General features: G+C 41.6%; 1 protein-coding gene across 7 annotated transcripts in view; it reads right to left on the bottom strand.

Annotated features, from left to right (window-relative positions):
* MFAP3L (microfibril associated protein 3 like) overlaps positions 1 to 25,155 on the bottom strand; it is a 128,812-nt gene that overhangs the window by 85,738 nt on the left and 17,919 nt on the right. For 4 of the 7 annotated variants that reach the window (XM_086703886.1, XM_086703889.1, XM_086703885.1 and 1 more), the window contains 2 exons: positions 19,183 to 19,602; positions 5,570 to 6,402 (listed from right to left, as the gene is read on the bottom strand). In XM_086703886.1, coding sequence (XP_086560012.1) covers positions 5,570 to 6,402; positions 19,183 to 19,471 — 1,122 coding nt within the window. In that variant the 5' untranslated portion in view covers positions 19,472 to 19,602. Of the gene's footprint in view, positions 1 to 595; positions 6,403 to 19,182; positions 19,603 to 20,213; positions 20,471 to 22,334; positions 22,468 to 25,155 lie in introns of those variants that run through there. The other 3 variants (XM_086703888.1, XM_086703887.1, XM_025922286.2) reach the window with 3 other exon arrangements.

Here is a 25,155-nt window from a genome sequence, read left to right as displayed (position 1 = left end):
ATGCACCCCCATGTTTATAGCAGCACTATCAACAGTAGCCAAAGTATGGAAAGAGCCCAAATGTCCATCAATGGATGAATGTATATAGAAGATGTGGTGTATATATATAATAGAGTATTACTCAGCAATCAAAAAGAATGAAACCTTGCAATTTGCAACTACGTGGATGGAACTGGAGGGTATTATGCTAAGTGAAATTAGAGAAAGATAAAAATCATATGACTTCACTCATATGAGGACTTTAAGAGACAAAAACAGATGAACCTAAGGGAAGGGAAACAAAAATAATATAAAAACAGGGAGGGGGACAAAAACAGAAGAGACTCATAAATATGGAGAACAAACTGAGGGTTACTAGAGGGGTTGTGGGAGGGGGGATGGGCTAAATGGGTAAGGGGCACTAAGGAATCTACTCCTGAAATCATTATTGCGCTATATGCTAACTAATTTGGATGTAAATTTAAAAAAATAAAACAAGTTAAAATAAAAACAAAGAAAAAAAAAGAATGAGTAACGGATTTCCTATCATTGGAAAGAATAAATCACATGCCACAATCACATGCCCTTCAGGTGGGACATGACACAAAATCCACACTCCTGCGCAAATCCTTTATTAAAGCAATGATCAAAACACAGGATGGAGCACATGGTGTTTTGTTTTGCTACTATAACATCAACTTAAATGCCATTTGTTTATATCTTTAAATTATTTTTAAAAAGTGAACATTTATAGTTCACAAATCCACCAGTTTGACATTTCTGCCCAGATAAAGTTTTTCATCTTATTTTCCAATTTTAACAAAGGACATCCAGAACTAGAGATATAGCAAGCCAAACATAAGTGCAAGCAAACATCTTCTTTGACCCTAACTCACTGTAAGCAGCTCTATGGTGTCTGACAGATACATCTGAAGGCTTTTATTACTGGTTAAATAAAATCAATTTATGCCAGAATATTCTTAGAACTATTTGTTTTCTATTTTTACATTCTCTGAGAGCTTCAATTTTGATTGTGGTATTCTAAATATTAGCCCCCTTCAAAATGATATCTCTAAACTATCTCAAAGATCATTACCACCCTCATGTGATATTTTCTTGTATAACAGACACGCACTCAGTCCTTTGGAAAACGTATTAAACAATTGTTTTGATTTCCAATCCCCCACCATTGATTTGTTTAATCCAGACCTGATTAATCACTGTAGAAACCCTAAAAAAGTCATTAGGAAAATGAATTTTGTTATCTACTGAGGGATTTTTAAATGAATAGGTGAATGTAAAAATGGCTAGTGTCTTGAAGATGTCAGGTGCTCAAAAGATGTGTGTGAACATACAATGAGATTTGGTAGGTTTAAAGAGTACCAGTAAATTAGCTTAAAAAGCAAGAGTAGAAACAGGGATTATAATCTTAACGGAATGCCAAAAGGATCTGTGAAATAGGTACAGAACAGTAGCTGAACTGTGCCGAATATAAAATACAGTATCTGAAAGATAAGTTAAATGCTCCATTTTCTTACCAAATGAAACACTGACAGGAAATCCCCTGTTAACAGAACCTCAGGGGCTGCCATTTAAGAGTTAGCACTGATAACAACACTGGATTTCAATCTACGAATAAAAGGTGGCTGATTTGCCTCTCCCAAACTGTTTCTCCAATGGCTGGGATGGGTGTTTTTGCAGGTAAGCAGATCTGTGTTGGCTGCACTACACTGAGAGAGTGCTTGTTCAAAACATGCAAATATTCTTGTGCCTTACATTTACTTCGTGTGCTAAAGAGCTGAGCAGACCCTAGATCACCAATAAATAACAATCTAAGCATTAGACTTAAAACATGTCAGCAGTCCACTAAATAATTTACATAGCCAGAGTTCAATTCAGTCTTCTCATCAAATTGCTTTCTTATCTCACATTTGCCCTTCAAAGGCAAGCTTGAACAACACAGACTTCTACAGTTAAAAATGAAACAAACAATAAAAAAGATAAAGATAGGAAGGAGATTCCAGAATCCATTGTGTGGGATGTCAAGACCTTTTAGCCTTAGTTTTGAAAAAAGGAATGCTCATAAACATCTGAGACAACTCATTCTGGATGTAATGGCACCATAATGCTTGGGATGGGTGGGAACATTCAGCTATTTTTAGAGCAATTTCTATACGTTATACATCACATTTGGTTCCTAGAGATTTTAGTCAAGTATTAGTATTTCTTTTTGCTGAGTATGATATACAAAAAGATGAGAACAGTAGATGTGCCCTAAAGATATGAAAATATAATATATAAAACAAAACCATTATAAATTACATAGATTTTCAGTATAAAATTGTGTTTTTGTCCATTTAGAATAAATACCATCCAAGTTTACAGATCTAAGTGAATTAAATATGCACACGTATCTGAATCATTTTCAGAATTTCAAGGAAAGAAGTTGCTAGAGATATGACTCAGAAACCAGAGACTGATGTTGAGAATGACTACATAAGACCCAAAGGACATAGCTTGGGATTTAGCGTTAAGCTTTTAAAACTGCCCCAAACAGCCTGACGCTCACGCGTGCACACAAGGACACACACATACAGCCATACGTCTATAAATTTCTATGAAGCTGAGCAGTTTATCTTTGAAAAATCAGCTGAAAGTCACAAGGTCTTCTACATTTTATATTCTAGAAGGAGAGAGCCTTTCTCATTTCACAAAGAAGATGTAGGATGGATAGGAAGAGTGTAGAATTTCTGGAAGGAGAAATCTCCATTGTAAACCAACCTCCTTTTAGGTTGGCTATGATTCTATCAAGAGCTTTTTGATGCCCTAAGAGGGGAAAAGTTTGGAAAAATCTATATAATAATAATAATAATAATAATAATAATCTCCCCAGTCTTAAGAAGCTAAGACCAATCTGGAACATTCTTTGGTCATAAATTCCTGCTCCTGCTTCATTAAAAATCTGCTGATTTTAAAGTTTTTATTTCTTATCAATGTCTAGATAGAACTGATGCCTTTCCATGTGGAAATCTGCACATGGGTTTGGGTGGAATAACTGAACACAATGCAAAAAAATTCACACAATATCACAAAATGAGCTTAAATTTGTTTGTTGTTGTTTTGGGCATATAGATCCGTAGTAAGAATTTGCTGGCCTCCATAGCAAGTGGAAAATGTTTATATTCTTAGAGTTGGAGATAAAGGTGTTCTGCAACCCAAATACATAAAATCCTAATCCAGAGAGCCCACATAGGAGTCATGCTTTCTCTTGACTGCTGTACTACTAGTTGCTTTATGTGACCTCCCCTCCCCCCCCCCCCCCCCCCCCCGCCAAGACCCTTCTAACTAGATGCCAGCAGTTCATTCCTGGACAAGTTTGTCTAACCAAACTCCATGTCTTGTTAGATTGCCTTCCACACTGGTTGTCTACGAATAAAGAAGCCTGTCAGGCTACCCCTAAAGCCAAACCCACTGCCCTCAGCTGCACAGCCAAATACATTTGTTGTAAAATTTTGGACAGCAAAAAGCATCCAATCTCCTGTACCCATTTTGGCTCCCAATGTTGTTTGTCTCTTGCAGCAGGGACCTATCTTGGGAGATTACAAACTCTGTAAAACAATACATGTCTGAGCTAGAAGGGACCTTGTGACTCATCAAGCACAACCCCCATATTTTTCAGATGGAAAAGATTAAGCCCCAGAGAAGGGAAGGGAGTTGTTCGAGATCACTTACTAGATAGTGACAGAGTGAGGACTAAACATCTGGGTCTGCTCCCTCAGTACCAACGTGGCCCATGTAACCTTCAACATCACGACCCCATCACTTGATGTGGCCATGACCCCTACAACAACTTTAAGGTTACTCCCCCTGCTTCTAAGTGACAATGAAATACCACTCATTCTCACTATGGTTAAATTTAAACTATAGAAGTGGTCCTAATGATGTTTTGGGAGAGAAGATCCACAACTTGCTTAAAATGCTATGATTATTTAAAACTGATCCTCCTTGAGTAAGGCAGCATAAAAAATGTTAGCTGAACCCAGAGATGAAAGTGAAAATCTGTTAACTGGAAAGACAGCAAGCACGATGATATTGATGTGGTTCTGTGAGAGAGACCATTTAAATGGTGCTCAGAGCCTATCTAGTCTGCCCCCTCTGACAGATAAGGAAGCTGAGACCCATACCTGATCAAAGCCAGGCAGCTAGTTATTGGCACAGTCAGGTAAGGTGTTGACCTTTGCATAGACTGACTTTTTCTCCTTTCCATAACATCATTCAGCCTCACATATTACTGCTTTCTTGTGAGACTAAAAAACAATTCAATAATTTGGCGTGAAATTTGATGACACAGTTCCCTAGGTCATTACTCCAACCTTTCACTTTCCCTTTAAAGACCAACAAGTTAGCTACGTGGTTCACAAAGCGGACCTGGTTACACAACTTCACAGATCTTTATTTTGCTGCCCTGAATTAAGTGTTTGAGTCACTTGATGGCATATGGCCCTTCAAGCCCTTCTGGGAAGTCAATATTCTACAACCTACAGGGATTCATCATATGCTGCTGTCTTCAGAAGCAATACATTTTCCAGATAATCAGTTTTTGTTTGTAAGATGATGTTACTTACACGTAGAGAGCAGGTTTCATGGGTAATACAGGTATATTCGACCTTTTATAATTTCCTTCCACCAAAAGGCTCTCAGAATCAGACAGGTAAACACATTTGTTTTTGGCTAATAAAGTGCTATTCCTGGGCAAAATTTTTCTCAGTTTCACAATAGCAGCTTCGTTGGAAACAAAAAAAGTGATGTATGAAGATAGGCCTGGGTAGTGACAAAAATAATGAGCCTAGTAACTACTCGGGAACATTACAGGTGACTTGTAGGTATCAGCCCTGGCACCAGTGACTGATACCAAAGCCTCTGAGGTAAGTATTCTAGGGGGAAAATAAGGACAAAGTGGCAAAGAGGACCAAACCGGAAAGAGCAATTAGTATTAATGTAACAACAACTACTCCATTATAAAGGAACAGTGAAAGGAATAAAACTGAGAAGAAAGTGCAACAAACCCATGTACGTGCATTTGCTATTGTAGCAGACCTATAATTTTTTTTAAAGGAAAAGCAATGCGGTGTGCATTGGACAGGGCTCTTGAACTCAGAATATCTTATAGTAATATTCTCTTTGACAAAAGGGCATCACCCATTAAGGTTATTTGGCAGAGAAGAGCCTCTAAAATTCGTATCGCATGGACAGACACCTTCCGTCCAGTATGACCAATTCTGCACCCTGATGTTTCTCACATCCTTTACTGTGGGGGAAATTCCAGTCATGTCATAAACTGCACTCAGGTGTTTCCCCTTTTAAAATGGCGTCACTCCTACCTAAGGGATGAGAGTCTCCTGGTAAGGCTTAGCGGCGAGTGCGTACTACATCTGCACTACAAGGAGCAGCCCCTGATTTTCTTGATATGCATAGCTTTTCATGGTTGATATTAGACATGGCTTTCATAAATAATGCAGGTGTTTCTGTCCTGTGCCACTGCTGGCTCTGAAGTTTCCAGGTGAGCTGGTGGCAGGACTCTATCTAATACCTCGATAGGCGTTGACTCTTCAGACGTTAGCTCTGTGGATGTTACATCTGTGGAAGGCTCTGCAGTTTCCGGGGAATGGTCGGCTGACGGTTCTGTCTCCTCTTCATCTTTGACCTCAAATTGCACACCGTCTTGGTCATCCACGTGATCTTTTTTGGACTGTGGGTGCACAGACACCTTGATGGCAATTTGCTGAGGCTGCTCGTGCAGCGATGAGGCGTCCGAGTCAGCAGTGGGGGAGTCACTTCTCTTCAGGGAGTTTGGGATTGTGTAAACCTCATCCCTGTCTGAGGCCTCCTGGCCTTCTGGAGTGTGCCGCACAAAATTCTGCCCCTGCTCCTCAAGCCCGACCACCTCCATGATTTCCTCCATGATGGTCCTGCAGTTCATAATGAGGGGAGGCAGAGGCACACTCCTGGCAAGCTCTTCGATATAGCGTGCAAACTCCATGGTTTTGAACTGGGTGACTTTGGCAAGCTCTAGAGTTTTGGCTGAGGTGATGATGGGGATCCGCTTGGCAATCTCAAATGCCTTTTGCAGCTTCTCTGCGCCTTCTGTCCTAAAGAACTCATTGATGGCTTTCTCGGTCTTCTTCAGGTGACTGCTCATCATGCACAGGCGGGTGATATTGAGGACCATGACAATGGTGAAGGCCACAAGGCAGACGACCATGTAGTAGACGCCCATGTCTCCAGAGGTAAAGATGACTCTCAGGGTCACCGTGTTGTTCACAGTGCCATGGATGTTAGAAGCAACACATGTGTATTTACCTCGGTCTGAAAAAGACACCTTGGTGATGTTCAGGAGGCCGCTGTCATGCATCTGCCATTTTCCTGTGGGAAGGAAGGGGGGAAAATTCAACCAAGGACACACAGGTCATATTAAAGTGTCTACAAACTCTCACATTACTAAAAACATCTACTGCCGCCACTGCTACTACTACTACTGATACCGACAGTGAACAATTACTACGTGCCAGCCAGTGACACAGTGACGTGTGTTAATGCTTTTCATCTCCACAACGACTCTGTGAGGTTGGTACTCATACTGGCTCCATTTCACAGGATGAAGAAACTAAGGCACGGTTAGATAAGCCCACCTTCCCAAGGTCACCAGTTTGGAAGAAGTGGGAGAGCAGATGAACTCAGGGTCGAAAGGCTATACTCTGAACCCCCAAGCCATGCTATGTAATTCTACAGCCTCGTGAAAAGTAGGAAAAATAAACAATCTGGAAAATACCGCGCTCTTATTAAAGAATTCCTTAAACATAGCATCTGGTTTTCTAACCTGCCCACGAGCATGACGCTATTGAATATATATGTTCATTGAGGGAGTTTAATGCTTCTAAGAATATAAAGTATTTTAGGATCAACATAAAGTCTGGAGTAAGCCAATTAAATTATAATTGTTTACCTGGGTTTCTCATATTTGAGGTTGAAGTTATCCTTGTATGACCTCAGTTAATTCAAGCATAACATGTCATTAATTTTGAGAATTTATGATGAATTGTTTATAGTACTTAAAAGTTACAAGCTAACAATGTGAACATTCAGAGGCTGGGTATGAATTAATACCAATTTAATGTTTTAGCCTTGCAAATAAATTATAGACCCATCAAGTCGAAAATAAGCCTCACATAATGGAGAATGCATGTTGATAAGTGCAGTTCTATTTCCTTCTCTGGCCTGGAAAGGAGCTAGTGTTGCCCCAGGGATGAAGTTCTGAATCAGGGGAAACTCTTTCATTGGGATTCATTCTTTGTCTGCCTCTGTACCCACAGATCATTAGAGGTTTGGCTTCTAGGTCCTGGGTCTGAGGCTTTCTGAAAGCCTACCTATACTGTCCTATAGAGATGGAAGGGTCCAGGACAGTTCTCTTGGGAGCTCTGAGGAGCAGACAGGGAGATATTTCTCCATAAAAGCACTCCGGCTCCACAAGCCAACTAGAGGAGCCTCTCCTGAGAGATGGAGCAGTTCAACATGTAGTTTTCCTTTTAAGTACCTATTATCGAATTGTATTTTCACCTGTTTCTTCTCCTTCTGGCAGTGACTTCTAATTCTATTTAAAAATCTGATATTTCCCAAAAGCAACAAGCAACTTGTTCCCCTCCTCCCCCCCTTTTAAACTTGTGAACGTGTAAGTGACTACAGTCTCAGGGCACTATGGACTGAAGCAAGAGAGGGCCTTCTTCATTCCAGCATCTTCTACTCCTAGGAACATCCTTAAGGAAGCTGTGGTGGAGCCGTGAGGTGCCTTCTGGGGACCTGCGGCCCCTCCTACCTGCTAGGCACGCTGGATCTGGCAGGATGCCTCTTGTAGGTGCTGTCCTATTACTCTTTCTGAAAGAACATCTGTGAAGAGTGGCTCCTAGTGTCCCTGAGTAACCCTTTTCTAACAATTCGGCCAGTATCTTTTCCCCAAGAGTAGAAAACACTGGTTTGGAAAATCTAGTGAATTTTTGGTTTCTTGTGAATGTGTGTCAACCGACAAACCTAAGCACCCAGTCTGTGAAATCTTCTCTCGTTTAGATTGGGCAGGCCTTCCACTCCCTTCATTCCCTGAACGTGGATTTTGATACTTCGGCTGCAGGTTTGTCCAAATGTAGAAATAATCTGGGGCAAGGGAATCAATGTATTATCAATTTATATTTTTAACATGTGCATGTTTCATAAAGGTGGACTACAGCGGGCATAGGCAAACTCGAGTTGACTGGAAACTTATTACGGATATGGAAGGTATTTGGTTCCAGAAAATTACAGACTATACTTGTAGGAGTTTCTCAAATTTACCTTCTTTCTTCTGTTGGAAAATATAACAGGAACTAGGATGGAAGAAGGTGAGGTGAGGTTATTTATATGGGGAGTGGTGAGGGTCAAATTGTTCAACTCCTAACCTCCCATGGCCATTCCTTTTATGGAGGAATTACCTCCAAAGTAGTCTGAACCCGGGAGTAGCAGGAGAGCAGAAAAGACCACTAAACTAAGAAGGCAGGTAACTGATGGTATTATGAACAGCTTCTCTTCACACCTAAATAATAATTTTAGTGATCACTGTATTCTGTTATGGGTCACAAAGCAAGTCTTTGGTAGCCAACAGACACACACGTATGTGCGCACACACACACACACACACACACCCCTTCCAAAGACTATAATGTCACAGGAGCTAAGGTTATCACCTCAAAGGTGATGTAAGTCTGTATCACTTCTTTTTTAAAGGCTGATACTAAGACTCTACATATTTCCTCTCAGTCTCAGCTTGACCGCTGGTTAGTGAAAAATAAAGATTTCTGTGTGTTCTACCACCAGATGCAGCCCTGAAAACAATGAAGATGGCATAGATTGCACTTTGTGGTCCTCCCACATCAGCTCTGCACCCAGGCTCACGAAGAATTTCCATATAGAACCCATCCAGCTGGGATCATCTTGAGAACGTTTTCTGTCTTGCACGTTACCATTCGCCTCAGTCTACAAATATCTTGCCCTGAGACTCATTCTGGAAGGGTCCTGGCTTTAGCTTTAACTTTACTTAAGAAAACAAGAACACCCACAATGACTGTCATAGGAAACCATCAGTGCTCTTCATGAAGTGCGTATACAGTGCTGTTCTCGTGTATTTTAGATGGTAACTGGGCATGTCAAAGTTGTGCTGAATTTTCACTAAGCCGCATCACTTTAGCACAGATAAAAACCTAAAATGTCGGCAGCTGATGCCGAGTCAGATCTACATGCAATGATTCTGGAGGAAATAAAGAGGCGGATGTTAAACCGTGACTTTCTGAATATATTACCAAAGATTACGTGTAAAACATTTCCCTAATGCCCTTGACAGTTATTCACTAATACATGCCCTGTGCCTTGCTCAGATTGTAACCCTTCAAAAGCCCTTCCTCCACCTCCCGTCATCCACTCTGGTCCTGTAAGGTGACCCTCACCTGAAGGCTTCACCCTAAAATACTGACACATGCAGTAGGAGACGGGCTGCCAGAGTTTGCCCAGGAATCTGTCACAGTCTCCCCGAGAAACTCCAGGCACAAGAATCGCACATGAAAACCTCCCACGTGGGAGCAGAAGTAGTGTGGTGACAGTCTCTCCTTTGCAAAGAGAAAAGCTAACAGATGTTATTTCTTAGCTGTACTGCAGTGTGTATTTTATGCTGCGCACACACACACACACACACACACACACACAAAAGCTGACATTTTTAGAAGGGCAGTGATCTTTTTTTAATCTTGTTCAAGCGTTTAGTCAACAAACATTATTGAGTAAATTGCGTTTGCAGCAGGTTCCACGCTCGACTGTACGAATACAAAGATGAGTTAGACAGGATTCCCGACTGAGAAAACCATCCGGCCCAAGGAGGGACGCAGACGGCAACAAAGGACCGTGGCTCACTTGGCAAAGTGCCGGCCCAGGGCAGTGGGGTGGGAGCACCAGCTTCTTGGAGAGGCTTGGGGAACCGGGCCAGGATGAGGGCGGGCTGGGTGGTGCAGGTGGCATAGGAGCAATAGAGGGAACCCAGGCTGTGCTGCTGCAGCTGACAAACTACGTCCAAAACCAAGAAGGGCTAGGGTGGGGACAGGGCCGGAGAGGAATGCAGGGCCAGAATGTTCAAGAGCTTTGTATTTATCCTGTGGGAGAACAGGAACCCCTCACCCTACAGGACTTCCCCCTGACAAACAGGCCTTATTTCATTTCTTACAGCTGCCATAGGACCTTCCCACAGGTTTCCTCTCTGCCTGGAAAGCTCTCCTCCCTCCCGCCTCCAAGCCTTGCCTCACCCCTTCTTAGCCCAGTTCAGATACCACCTCGCTGTCACCTCGCTACCTGAGAAACCTTCTCTGACCCCTGACTAAACCAGTGAAGAAAATCAGAAAGTCCAGAAGCAGATGCCGGTAAGCATGGGGATTTTAAAAATAAGGAAGATATTTTAAATCAGCAGGGAAAGAATACTGGGATAACTGACCATTCATTTAAAAGAAAAATGAAAATGAAGTTATGTTCCTATTTGATGTGATACATAAAAATAAATTCCAAGTATTCTGAAGATCTAAATGTAAATTAAAAGTATAAAATTAGGGTGCTTGGATGGCTCACTTGGTTAAGTGTCAGACTCTTGATATTGGCTCAGGTCATGATCTCACAGTTCCTGCTTGGGATTCTCTCTCTCTGCCCCTCCCCTGCTTACATGCTCTCTCTCTCAAGATAAATAAACATTAAAAAATATTTTTAAAAAGTATAAAGTTAATAGAGGATATAAAAACATTTTTACAAACTAGGGATACGAAGTCTTTTTAGGCATTTCAAGAATCCCAGAAACTATAAAGGAAAACAATAATAGATTAGATTTCTCCACAATTAAAATTTTTACACTATAAAATATGTCATACTAAGTAAAAGGAAAAGCAAATGACAGAGTGGGAGAAAATTATGAATATTTGACAGACAAATGCTTACTAGGTATAAAATATAAAAAAAACCTCCTATAAATCAAGACAAATAACTCAAAAGAAAAAATGGGGAAAGGATACGAATGGATAAATCACAGAGAAAAAGAAATATGAATAGTGTCTAACTATAAAAAACATAACTTTTTTAAGAGTTTATTTTTGAGAGAGAGAGAGACAGTGTGAGCAGGGGAGGAGTAGAGGGAGGGAGACAGAGAATCCCAAGCAGGCTCTGTGTTGTCAGCATAGAGCCTGACTCAGGGCTTGAACTCACGAACCATGAGATCATGACCTGAGCCAAAGTCAGATGCTTATCTGACTGAGCTGCTCAGGCGCCCCCCAAAACATAACTTGCAACCTTTCAGAGTGCCAGAAAAAGAGGGAAGACACTGATTATATATTATGTTGCTGAGAGAACAGGGTAAGGGATGCTTACACACGTGGCAGTGGGGAGTCAGGTTGGTAAAACCTTTGGAAGGTTGATATGGAGGCATCTGTCAAAATTCAAAATGAATGTAGTCTATGACCTACTTGTAGACTTCTTGAAATTTCTCAAATCAGACAAGCCTAAATTGACTGAAAAAATATTAACGAATATAAGAAAATCAAGGTAATGAGAAAAATCTCCTTTTCAGGATAGTTTTTCTACAGGGACATGGTTCCAGAACTTTCCCCTCCTGCCAACATTCTCTGAGAGAAGCCATAACCTTGGTCCCAAGCCAGGAAGGTGGCTGACCTGACCTGGTACCACCGTGCTCACTGTGGGGCACACACACATGGAAGAGGAAGTTGCTCCAGACACTACGATGTCATGTCAATAGGACAGTGTCAGGGTCAGGTAGACCCTGTCCAGTAATGAGAGAAGCAGATCAGCAGCCTCATATGTCTACAGTCATATGATGGGAGTCACTGTGGCTCAGTGTGTAGCCAGTGTATGGCACTAGATCAGAACTCTGGCTCCTGCAAACGACTTCTGACCACATTACTGCTGTATAGAAATGAACAGCATTGATACATTCTGGAACTAAAGAATCATAAGGAAAGTGAGAACACAACCTACAAAGATACTATAATTACAGCTTCCTTCAAACACCATGTCTACTACAATCCTAAATTTCTCCAGCTTTTCCTGAGGATCATGGAGCATTAGAAATTAAAATTATGCCCAAATACGAAGCTCTTAGAATTTCCCCCAAATTACTTATTCGAAGATAAGGATTTCTTTTTTCTTTGGAGATACCTTTCTGTGAATGTGTAAATAAGCTGATGTATGGTTTGTCTATGTCCCCAGTGAGTGGCATGAAAGATTAAAACTCTGTTCAAAATCCCAGTGAGGTACTTAGGCTCTTGAGCTTTACATACCTATGGTTTTTAAGGAGGAGATTTCAAATGGCCAAAACAAGTAGGTTCTTTTCTTTTTTTTTTTTAAGTGTATTTATTTCTTTTGAGAGAGAGAGTAAGTGAGGGAGGGGCAGAGAGAGAGAGAATCCCAAGCAGGCTCAGTGCAGGGTCCAATATGGGACTTGAACCCACAAACCGCGAGATCATGACCTGAGCTGAAATCAAGAGTCAACGCTTAACAGACTGAGCCACCCAGGTGCCCCAATACATTATTTTCTTGAGGCCAACTTTAAAAATTTTCATGTCGGTTAAGCGTTCGACTTCTGTGCTGACAGCTCAGAGCCTGGAGCCTGGAGGCTTCAGATTCTGTGTCTCCCTCTCTTTCTGCCCCTACCCTGCTGTCTCTCTCAAAAATAAACAAACATTTTAAAAAATTAAAATAAATTAAAAAATTCATGTGGTAAGAGTTCCAATAAATGTTTAGGTAAACATAAATGAAGTACAAGATTCACCTGAATATTGCATCAATCGAGTCTTCAAATAAGAACTAGATGCACGTGTGTGTAGGTGTCTATAAATGTGGTACTTATCCTCCAATATGTGAAAAACAGACCACTGAAGAGAAAGGATCCATGCCTTTTTACAAAACATAATTGAAAACAAATTTAGCACTGCATGGCTGCACCTGTTACAGGCTTCTGCAGTAGATGATGGCTCCGTGAAGCCACTGCAGACTCTGGTTATAAACACTGCAAGCCGTAAGGGCTCTTATGCACCACTCCCCCAATCCTCCCAAGAGACCTCTTCAGAGGCTACCAGGCCAGCTCTAACAAGCTAGTTCCTACATCATGTGGAGTAAAGGTGGCCTGGGATAATACAGGCTTAGTTCAGCTTTCAGCTCAGGAAGGTGGGGGTGGAAGGCTATGCTGTTCACAGCCTGGAGTTATGCTATGCTTAAAAGTATAAATAATATCTGAAAAGATTACCTACTGTCTTTTCACTTCCTGGCAAAGGAAACATATGACCCTCTAGCTAACTGGATCTGGTGATCTTAATTTTTAGTGCCAAGTAATTCCACGCAGGCTAGCAAGTCTTTTCTGAGAACAGCTACAGGTGGTTTTCCAAGACAAGGGCACCCTACGCTGGGTTCATATAAATGACTTCCATTTTGGGAATTTCAGCTGTCATCCTTATCTGAGGTGGATCCAGAAGCGTCTTTTCACAGCTAAGACTATAGCACTCTGAGTTCATATCCCAAATGGAGCATAACTCATCCAAGAAAAACTATAAATGGTGGTTAGTTATCAGATTGGCCCTTGACATGGATCAATTTGGAAAATGAGCCATAATAACTTAAACTACTTTTATGAAAGAATACATAATGGGTTCAAACAACTGACCTCAAGATCTACTTTGGAATGATTCTTTAGTTAGCAGAGGAGTGCTTCTTTGGGTTAGATTAGGGTCCCTGAGCTTTGACACCATTGACATTTTGTGCCGAGTAATTCTTTGTAGGGGTTTATCTTGTGCATTGAAAGATGTGTCGCAGCATTCCTTCCTTCTACCTACTAGATTCCAGTAGCATAATTTCCCCCACTTCCTTTCCCTCCTCCGCCAGGTTATGACAACCAAAAATTTATCTCCAGACTTTGCCAAATGTCCTCTGGGTGGAACACAGGCTCCCGCCAAGAACCACTGAGTTAGGCAGATGTAAAGTTCATCTTGTGTATAACACATTTAGTAATGTCCACATATGCTCACTGCTTATTCAGAGATAGAAGCATGTTGGATATCAACAGGTCCTGTGTACTCAAGAGTGATGGTGGGGCAAGGGGAAGCCTCTGATGAAGGAAAGGATTCCAAACTTGCTACCACGGCAGTCTCAACATTGTTTTGAAATTTCAAATAACTTTTTTTTTTAAGTTTATTTATTTATTTTGAGAGCGAGTGAATGAGCACAAGCAGGGGAAGGGCACACAGAGAGGGAGAGAAAAAAATCCCAAGCAGGCTCTGTGCTGACACGGGGCTCAAACCTGAAAACCGTGAGATCATGACCTGACCGAAATCAAGAGTCAGATGCTTAACTGACTGAGCTGCCCAGGCAGCCTGAAATTTCAAATAACTTTGAAGGGCTATAAATTTTTTTATATTAATTCAGTGTTTTTAAGGTTGAGAGATTGAGATAGAGAATAAGAAATTACCCAGGAAATTATTTCCTGTCTTTTCAAAACACACTAGATTATGAAATAGAGATTTAGGCACTTGGAATCTATGGCTGCCAAAATATAGGGCGATATTACCAATAACAATAGCAGCAGTTGCCATTTACTGACAGCTGGACATGTTCCAGGTCACTGTGCAAAATGTTTAATACACAATAGTTTATTCAAGACGCTCAGCCCCACCTGCTAGTAAAAAAGGATTTTCTCTATCTTACAAAAACTGTGGCTCAGAGGAGTTAAGGCACTTACTCAAGGAAAGGCTATTGTGGGATTTCCAGTAATGTATTCCTAATTACACTAATTTTATTTCATGCCTTTGGTAAGTTGATTTTTCATCTCAGATATTTAATCTACTAAAAGAAGAATTCAGCATATTTTCGGTAGTTAATGCACTACTTCACGCCGATCTCAGAGGTAAAGGATGATTTATATTTACTGTGGGAACTGACCCTTCTTAGACGTGCATTAAGTAAGGAGGTCATATACTAACTAGTCTGAAAACAGGGCTGGCACAGGCTGTTGTCCCTTGCAGAAGTAGTGAACAGGCATTTTATGGTCTATTCCAAAAATGTGAAAAGTGGAGATGAATGCAAATAAATAAATAAATGCAAAACTTATGGTGCTCCTGGGTGGCTCAGGGGGATGAGTGACCAACTCTTGATTTCAGCCCAGTTCATGATCTCACTGTCATGAGATCGTGCCTCCCTTCCCCCCGCCCCACCAACCATGGAGCTTCGAGCTCAGTGTGGAGCCTGCTTGAGATTCTCTCTCCCTCTCTCTCTGCCCCTCCACTACTGGTGTGCACATGTGAGTGCTCTTTCTCTTAAAAACAAAAACAAACAAACAAACCAAAACCTGTAATAATGAATTCCACAATGCTAAAGTAGCAGAGGTGACAATTGGGAACTTTGTGCACTTTGGCTCCGTTTACTCTGTGCATGTTTTACTTTAAAAGACAGTCTTTAGTTATTTTTGGTGGAAGAACGCTGTAAGGGTGTGGAGAACCAATCCACAGAAGTCTCAAACCTAAGTTGGAAGAAGAATTTCAAACTTAATCGCTAACAAGGCAGAGGTGTTTGGCAAGGCCTCTGCTGGCTGACTTTCCTGAAATGCTCGTTATTTATCATCAAAGGTGCTAATGTGCATTTAAATGGCTTAAAGTCAGAGTACGAAGCCATGGCAAAAATACGCTGGATAATTAGTACCTGAAATAACTGGCACTTTTTTCATAATACTCTCTGACAACTGTTTATTTCTACTCACCTCAAGCAAAAGGACTTTGTGGTCATTTGTGGTTATGCATGTTATTGGAATTCTGAGCTATTTCTGTAATGTGGGTGGTGGACTACCCCCAAAACATGTCCTTTGGTGAACAGCCAGAAAAAGAAAAGTCCTCCTCCAGAGACAGATTACACATTAGCCTGTCTCGATCCTCTGGACTTGAAGGAATGAGCAGCAGGGAAGGGCAGTGAAGCAGTTGACGCTCTCACCAGTGACAGGCAGTAGCCCCACTCTTTCCAGGACCGGCAGGGCTGGCATGAATAGCTCGCTCACTTTGTCAGCATAAACGAGAAATGAAGTTGGTCCTTCCTAATCACACAATGAATGGTGATGTGCTCCTGGATCGAGTCACCAGGTGATTTTGATGCTTTGTGTGTGTGTGTGTCACATATACACGTGACAGCACATATCCTGACACTGAAACTGATGTGGGTGATTACCATGCATTTTCCATCCCGGAAGGCTTCTCTCATTCGCTCGGTCTGGGTTGGATGTTCTTCAACATTTTTCACCTAGCAAGACCCAAAGAGTGAGCAGATGCTGGTTGGACACAGAGGGAGAATAAATACTAGCTTGTCCACACTCTGGCCGTGTAATATCCTCTCTGTTCACTTGGTCCCTCATCTGTATACATGAGGATTAATAATATCTACCCGTCATGCTTACTGTAAGGATCAGAAATGGTATCTGTAACTTGGTATACGAGGGCTTAATCAATGGTTGGGATTGTTAATGAAAATTACATTAGTTTTTTTAGTTTGGTTTTAACAGTAGTCTATTGTATCTAGGTAATGTTCTGGGATATTAGCATCATTTTTCATACTATATTCATTCAATCACCTCTTTGTTGAGTTATAATGAAACACTGCTCCATTTAAACTTCTAGACGATTAGCCTGACAACTGAAAATTTTGCCCACGGTTATAATATGGGCATCTTCCCCATCAGAAAGAAAGAGTTAAAGAATTATGCGTCCTCTGATAGGCCATTTGAACACTGAAGTTCTAATAATTCATGACGAGGAGTGTCATTTCTGCTATTTCTTATGTCTTGCTTGGTTGTGAGGTACAGTGTTTTGTGTATTGCCCTGTGTTCCTGACATTCTGGAATCACTATTATTATGCACTGCAGTACAAAGGCTGAGCTGGAACATCAAGTACTAGTATCATATGAGTTCTTTTTAAAAATCTGCAGTGCATCTTCCTTATGAGATTTGAAAACGGCTAACTGATTTATCAGCAAGACTGCTGGCTGCAAACACAATACAAATGCTGGGTTCTGATGGAGCAGTTCTCTGTGCCACAAAGGCTTTTGCTGGCTTCCCCTGGTTCTGGGGTTCTGGGCTTCTGCAGTCTGCTACTATGGACCACCTGAGTGCCACAGAACAAAAGGAAATCGAGCCATGTGTCTTCCCTCTAGTCCAGCCTCCTAAGACACAGATTGAGAAGGCAGGTACAGAGTGTGCTTGCCAAGCCCACGTTAATAGTTAGAACGACCTTTTCAACTGAGGCAACATGTGATCTCTCTGAAGCAGAAAGGCCCTACTTTAGGACTGCAATCAAAATGTGGTAACTGAAATTCAGGCCCCAGCACTGTGGTTCCCACAGTGTCTCCCTCTCTAGGACTCAGGGGTTTAGTGCCCCAGCTCCTTGGTACCAGTGATGACCCATGCTTCAGTGTCCATGTGAAAGGTAGATTCAGGTCTGGAGTCCTTGTTCCCCTCAATTCAGTTCCCTTGTTATTTCCCGCGGCGGCCCAGCTCGCAGAAGGATCTGATGGAGTATGGGGACTTGAGTGTGTATATGTTACCATGGTTACTGCCCCCTTCACAAGTGTGGGATCACTTGCTTTTGACTTGGAGTCTGTGAGGAAGGAATGGTAGGGATGGAAACCAACTGTGGGCTGGGGGGGGGGGTGGTGTCTCTTCTTCTCACTGTCACTAGTGAAGGTTCTAGTCACAGCCATTAACTAACAGTGGGACTTCGGGAAAACGTGGGTGGAAGAAGAGATTTGGATTACACTGTCTCTAGGTCCCTTCCAATTTAAAAATTCTATGGCCTCAAAATTTTACTCGGTGGGGATACAGGTCCACTCTACCAAATTAAACAGACAGACATACACGTAACATGTATTTTCACTGGAGGGAGGAAGCTTTGTCATGTTGTACATCCCTGAATGGTTAATTCAAAGCAATGTGAGAGTGCTACAATGAAACCCCAGATCCCAGGTAGTTGGACTGCTAGTGGCCTTAGCCATGAGGGACACAGCGGTGAGCCACAAGTATGTAATGGCAAGAAAACTCCATTTGCTCAGCTCCTAAGGAGACATAAGGTATTAGCTTCCATTCTTTTCCAGAGTGAGATAAAATGAAGGAAAGAGATTAAAAACGTAGGTTTTCTTGGAGCAGAAACTCTCTGGGGATTATTCATTGCTTAAAGGGCTGTGGATGGGAAGTACAACATGAATGAAAGGTGACAGAAACTAGGAAGCTGCTACTTCAGAACAATGATCTTTTTACTCCCCCACCCTTACTTCACACAGTAAATGCTTTAGAAAGTACATTAACTCCTTCAGGTCAATTAGCTCAGGCTTGGGTTTTCAGACAAGTACTTCTCACACCTAAAACAAGAAGTGTAGTTATTCACCATGACCCAGTCAATCCTCTCTCTGGCCGAAGTCTTTCCTGAAGCAGGCTCAGTGCTTATGTAGGTGATTCACATTTTTTGGCCAGAAATGCACTCATTAAAAACTAAGCATTCTCCTATTGCCACATGTTATTTCTTGCTACTGAATCTTCCGTCTTGGCCTCAGCAGCAACAATCTAGAAACTTCAGCCAGGTCTTCAGAAGCACAGAATGATCTCAAGTCGTGGCTGAGAACCTTGCACAGAGACTTGTTTTAAGAAGTGTGGTCTTTAAATCCACAGTCAATGAATTAAACTGACATTTAACCATAAACACCTGCTATATTGTTTACTGGACCCAGCTCCATGACACAAAATAAAACTCCCTTATAAATGGAACGTATACTTATGGAAAATCCATTTTACATTGTCCCTATAACATTTTGTATGCACTATGTTACAAAATTCCAAGAGGCGTTTTAAGACTTCTGTTTGCCCTGTCTTCCAAGTCAAAAAGTGCAAACTATGAAGTAATTAGCGATTCGAATCCTTAAGAATATATATTTCTCCCTCTTGCCTTAGAGAAAGAAGACAAAATGAGATCCTTAAATCACTTGAATAGGAACAACTAACATTCAGAGTGCGGGTTCCAAAGTCCATGTTTATATCTTATGATATTTGATACAACTTGAAAGCCTACCTCCTCCTTTCTCCTCGTCTTCTGTCAGCAGCTTGCCAATGGAATTATACCACTTGAATTGTGGCTCAGGGATACCATAAACACTACAATTAATCAAGGCACTGTTCCCTTCCTTGACTATGATATGGTCAGTTCTGGCAATGATTACAGGCACAGAGCCCAAGACAATGTCAGTGCCATTTAAAGTGCTGTTAGTCACACTCTTAGCAGCCGCTAGAGTGGATACTAGGATTAAAAAGGGCACAGTAGGTAGAAAGCACACAGGCAGATGGTTCTTCAGTCGATCCATCTTCTTTGCTTGCTCTATAAGGCAACAGAGACGGTTTGCCAATGGAATCTTCTATTGGACAACACGCTGTTCAGAGCAGGCCATGGGATAAACCTGTCCTGGATCCATAGAGTTGGTTCTTGATTAAGAACCTGTTTAAAAAAGAAAACAAACCCACACACATAAATATTAGCATTCATACTTTAAAAATATTATTTATAAAATGCTAGAAACCCAACTAAAATACAAACCTACATAATTTTTAAACACAGATTCAGAAGCTGTTCCAAATATTAAATTACATTTTTCACAGAAATCATAACAATATAATTTTGTTATTTTTGCTACTGAAATATATAGCTCTTAGTGGGAACAAATATACACTTTGTATGTTAAATTTATATTGCATTACTTCCAAGAGTTCCAAAACCAATTCAGGCTTCTTTCATTAGGCATTATGAGGTCTCTTTCCACCCCATCACCTATCGCTATTGCAGATGACCCGACTATTCCCCTGGGGCCTTTCTTAACTTCTTCTCTTCCGGTGCACATGACTTCCAGTTTATTCCAGTGGTCACAGCTTGGATGCTGCCAGGATTTGGAAGGGCTCCACCAGAATCAGTCTGGCATTCTCCTAACTCACCATTATGGCCTTCAGGATATGCCTTCCCCCTTTCATGCAATGCCCATGCTCCTTTGAGCTTCATACATCCAGCTCTCTCTGCTCCGTGTAACTGTTATCTATCAATTCCTGATTACTCACTGGATTCCCAGGTTTCAATCTTCATCTGTCTCCCAGAGGTAGGGGAACATCAGTATGAATGGGGTGACATTATGGTGGCTACACTTCTTAAGTTCAAAGATCTAACCTTCACCTATGTCTCTATCCTCCATTTCATCCACTAATCACATAAGCACACCCTGGATCTTTCATCTTTCCAAATTCTAAATTCTGAAATTCCAAGTAATTCTGAAGTTCTACACAACCATCTCTAACTGCACCCTACCATTCTTCAGATCTCACTGGACTTTCTAGCCCTTCTATTTTCCCTCTCTCTCTATCTCCACCCCCTCCCCACTCGACCTGCCTGCTCTACTTTGTCTCAGTCTAGATCCAATCCTGTAGACCACAATCCCCAATATCCTCACCTCTTGTCCTTCTGCCACAACTACCCTGCCAGGATACAATTGTGATCAAGCCAGTCACTTGGCATCCTGGCTCCTACACCCAGGAGGCTGGAGACCACTGGAGAGAATCATACAACCATGCCATTATTGCCAAACTAAAGGAACCATCTCCAACCCCAGCCAGGCCCTTGGTGACATTTGGCAATCTGTGTATCAGTGCTCAGGTAGTTCAGTATCCTTTGCACACAATGCCTACAGACACTTTCAGCTTTTGAATCAAATGCTTTAGTCCAGCTGTATTCTTAAAAGACAGCTTTCTCCTACTAGGGTGTGCAGCCAGGAATTCCTACTTTCCCACCTTTTGGAAAGAATCCTCGGCATCCTATCCTAAGTCCCTTCCCCATGCCTGCCATTTACTCCTCAAATGACTACATTCTGTATTTTGCCTGAAACAAACAGCTCTTGCTCAAGTCACCAGTCACTCCTAGTTGCCAAGTTTTCAGTCTTTCTCTTGCCAGATCTCTGTGGCAGTTGCCACTATTAATTGTTCTTTCTCATGGGTTCCACATTCTGCTCCTCCCAACTGCTCTCATTATTTTTTACTGATTTTTCTTCTTCCCAGTCCTCAAAAGTTAGTCAACCCCTAGAATTTCATCATTGGCCCTCCTTTCTTTTTACCCTCAGCTCTTGCTAAAGTTCCATTCCCATGCCTTTATTACCACCTACAACCTAATAACTCTCAAATCCATGCCCTCAGTCCTGACTCCTTCCCGAATTTCTGACTGGTATTACCAACTGTCCACTGAACAGCATTACCAGGATGTTTTGCAGGTAGCTCAAAGCTAACATTCCCAAACCAAACTCATCTGCTAACTATGCTACATCTCCCACATCCCTTGTTTCAGTTCAGGGCACCACCATTAACTCAGATGTGCATGGATATAATCTTCAATTTGACTACTACCCTCCTTCCCTCAGAACATAAATACAGGTTGCTGATTCCACCTCTTAAATATTGCTCTTATTGTTCCATCCCTTGTCTCCTCTGAGTGAGCCTCAGTTCAGCCTCCCTATCTTCTCCTTACCAGAAATGGTTGTGGTAGTCTTCTATATAATCTGCCTGCCTTCAGTCTTCCCCAGTTCGCAATCCAATCCTATAACCATTTTGCAACACAAAATCTATGGTGCCGTTACTTTACTTAGCAACATTCTGTGTTTCTGCCCTGTCTCCATGATAGAATCCTCACTCTTTTTATTACCTTATTATATTATTAATAATTACTGAACACCAACTATTAGGCAGATATTATTTAGGTCCTAGAGATAGAAGAGTACACAAGACAGATCTTTCCTGTGATGCGGATATTAGATTCTCGTGGGGAGAAGCAGACAATAAATAAATACCATGTAAGTAAGAATTTCAGCTAATGATGCATGCTTTGGAAAACACACTACGATGTAGTCAAGTGCTGAGTTAGGCAACCAAGGAGAACTTCACTGAGGAGGTAGGAACTTCACCAAGGAGATGGCCCCAGAGCTGGAGCCTCTTTAGGAATCAGCTGCACCTAGATCTGAGAGAAGAACATTCCAGAAAGAACAACAAAAGCAAATGGAACACTATAAGATGGGTCAGAGGAGTAGACAGGTCCAGATCACCTAGGACTTTGTAGGACCGAGTAAGGAATTTAAATTTTACCTAACATTCACTGTCAAAGGAGTGACAGAATATTATTTTTAAAAATCAGCTTTGGGGTACCTGGGTTGCTCATATGGTTAAGCGTCCAACTTCGTTCAGGTCGTGATCTCATGGTTCATGAGTTTGAACCCTGCATCGGGCTCTGTGCTGACAGCTAGCCCAGAGTCTGGAGCCTGCTTCGGATTCCGTGTCTCCCTGTCTCTCTGCCCCTCCCCTGCTCGCCCTCTCTCTCTCTCAAAAAAAAAAAAAAAAAAAAAAAAAAAAAAAATCAGCTTTACTGTGGTATAGTTTACAAACAATAAAATGTGCCTATTTTAGTATACATTTTAGTGAGTATTGACAAATTTGTACACCCAGGTGACTCCCACAATAAACAAAATATAGAATGTTTCCATCATCACCAAAAGTTCCCTTGTGCCCTTTCCCAATGGTAGTTTTTACACTGATCCATTCCAGTATTTTTTTTTTTTTTTGAGTGTATGTATGGCATGAGGTAAGGACCGAGGTTCATTTTTTCCCTGTATGGATATCCAGTTGTTTCAGCTCTTTTTCTAAAAAAGACTATCATGTCTTCAGTGGATTATCTTGCCTTCTTGTCAAAATCAGTGAATCTACTTGTAAACTCTTTATTCTGTTCCACTGTTTATGTCTACCCTTGTGCCAATACCATACTAAACTTTCTGTCTGCCTCATTTATCTTTACATCTGCACTGCCTGAAGTTATCCCTGACAATAAGTTACTGAATACATGAATCTCTCTCTAAAGGCAGAAATAATTATTCTAATTCTGTAGACAATAAAACTGAAGAGGTAAATAAATTAGGGGTGATAAATCAGCTTCAGGCCATATATTTCTTCAGTGGGAAAGACAAAAGAGTTTTCTTAGTGCTGGAGACGTCCATACTCCCCTGTGGACTTGAGTGCCTTCCTGCCCCAGGAAGGCCAACACATTTTTCCACCAGCAAGAATTGTGGTCTAAGGGAGATAGCATGGGTTGCACCAGCATGACACATACCCTGTTATGACTTTGTAAATGTTTTCTTGGCTAAACTTGTGGTTTCCTTTTCACAGGGAAGTTGTAAAGCTGATCTGTTCAGTACAGAATGGTTGTTAAGAGCATGGCCTCAGGTTGTAGGTAGACTGGCTCAAGATCTGGGATCTAAACACTCTTACTGGCTACGTGTTTCTGGCCAAGACCTCACCAAGTACAGGACAATTATAAAGATTCATGATCAAATGCACATAAAGCACTTACATAATGTTCAGCTTGATAAACAATAATTATTAGGATACTGTATATAATAGCATCCTTTGCTGAAATTGTGCTTCTCAAGTTGACTTTTGTTATAGCATTTAAAGGGCATACCTTGTTCTTGGATTTGTTTAATATATTATTGGGTGCCCTCCCACCACCAGAAGCAATTACAAATGATTTTCAGCACTGGGTCCTTTGGCAGGGACTTGAGTCTGAAAATACATGAGCTGTCCCTCTGGGCAGACACTGCACTGAGCATCTTGAGGACAGTGTCTGGAGTCACTCCTCTCTGACCCCCTGATGTCTACGCCAGAGCAGATGCCTGACTAAATAGCTTAGGGGAGAATGAGAGACAAGACAAAGTATGAAGTAGTTTCCAATAAGTGTGTGTAGTAAATATACTGTAACATTTTTTTTCCCCACAAATAGGAAGAAGGCAACAAGTGGAGGATCACACTAAGGTTTAAAATGCAGAACCCGAGGGGTGCCTGGGTGGCTCAGTGGGTTAAGCCTCCTCCGACTTCAACTGGGGTCATGATCTCACAGTTTGTGAGTTCGAGCCCCATGTCAGGCCTTGTGCTGACAGCTCAGAGCCTGGAGCCTGCTTTGGGTTCTGTGTCTCCCTCTCCCACTTGCTCTCTCTCTCTCTCAAAAAAAAAAAAAAGATTAAAAAAAAATTTAAATACAGAACTTGAGAACTGTTTTCAAACAAAGGCTGGCTGCTGTGGTTTTCTACTTTCACACACATTGTGCCAGCAAGAATGAACAGGATGGAACAGTCTCCTCTTCTATATTTTAATAATGTCTGTGGGCACTTTGGGCTAGAAACACAGTAACTGTTCCAAAGCTTAACTAGTTCCCTCAGAGACCCTGGCAGGCATGGAATGGGGGTAGGGGTGGGGGGCAGAGGTCTTGCTTTTATTGCAGGGATTTCAGTTAACAAACTCATTCCTCCCTCCCCCATCTCACTCCCATCCTTTCCCACTTTGAAAAGTTACCAAGGCACAGAAAGTACAATGTGTAATTTGTAGGTTGTTTGTGTCAGTGCATTTTTGCTCTAAAACTCTCTGTGAACATTTATTTTTGAAAACAGAGTGTTTAACTCATCAACGTTAATGATTTAAAAGGTTTTAGTAGGAATTCACCAGATCTCATACCATGCCCTTTCAGGTCATTTTTTTTTTTTTTAAGTATTTTTTAGGTATTTACTTGAGTATTTATAGCTGGGCACACCGCTAGGGATCTGGGACAGGGGGTAGGGTGTGAGAACGCTACAAAGCTCAATAAGCCATAGGCCATGTCCACTTATAATCTACGAGGGAGAGAGATCCAGCTGATTTCAGTATGTTCTCCAGGTGCAGTGAGCTTAGGGGTGGGTAGGCAGAGGAGGTAGAAGGCTGATCTGGGTGAGGAGGCTTGGAGGAGATGTTTGTTGATAGCCTGCCCAGCATGCATTCCAAATCCCACCTTCCCCTTCCTACAAGCCTCCATGGCTCTCACAGCCTTCCCAGTTCTAATCTTCCACTGCACCTGCAGCTTGTACCAAACTTTTAACACTCCTCCTTGGCATATTATCTTGCATTTTTTTAGTTCTGTGTTGAGGAAACTTCTTTTCAATTGCAAGGA

Source organism: Puma concolor, chromosome B1 (assembly GCF_028749965.1).
Source record: "Puma concolor isolate L17-30 chromosome B1, mPumCon1.1.hap2, whole genome shotgun sequence".
Taxonomy (NCBI): Eukaryota; Metazoa; Chordata; class Mammalia; order Carnivora; family Felidae; genus Puma; species Puma concolor.
The sequence above is the reverse complement of the archived record's forward strand: the minus strand, read 5'-3'. Positions and strand labels throughout refer to the sequence as shown.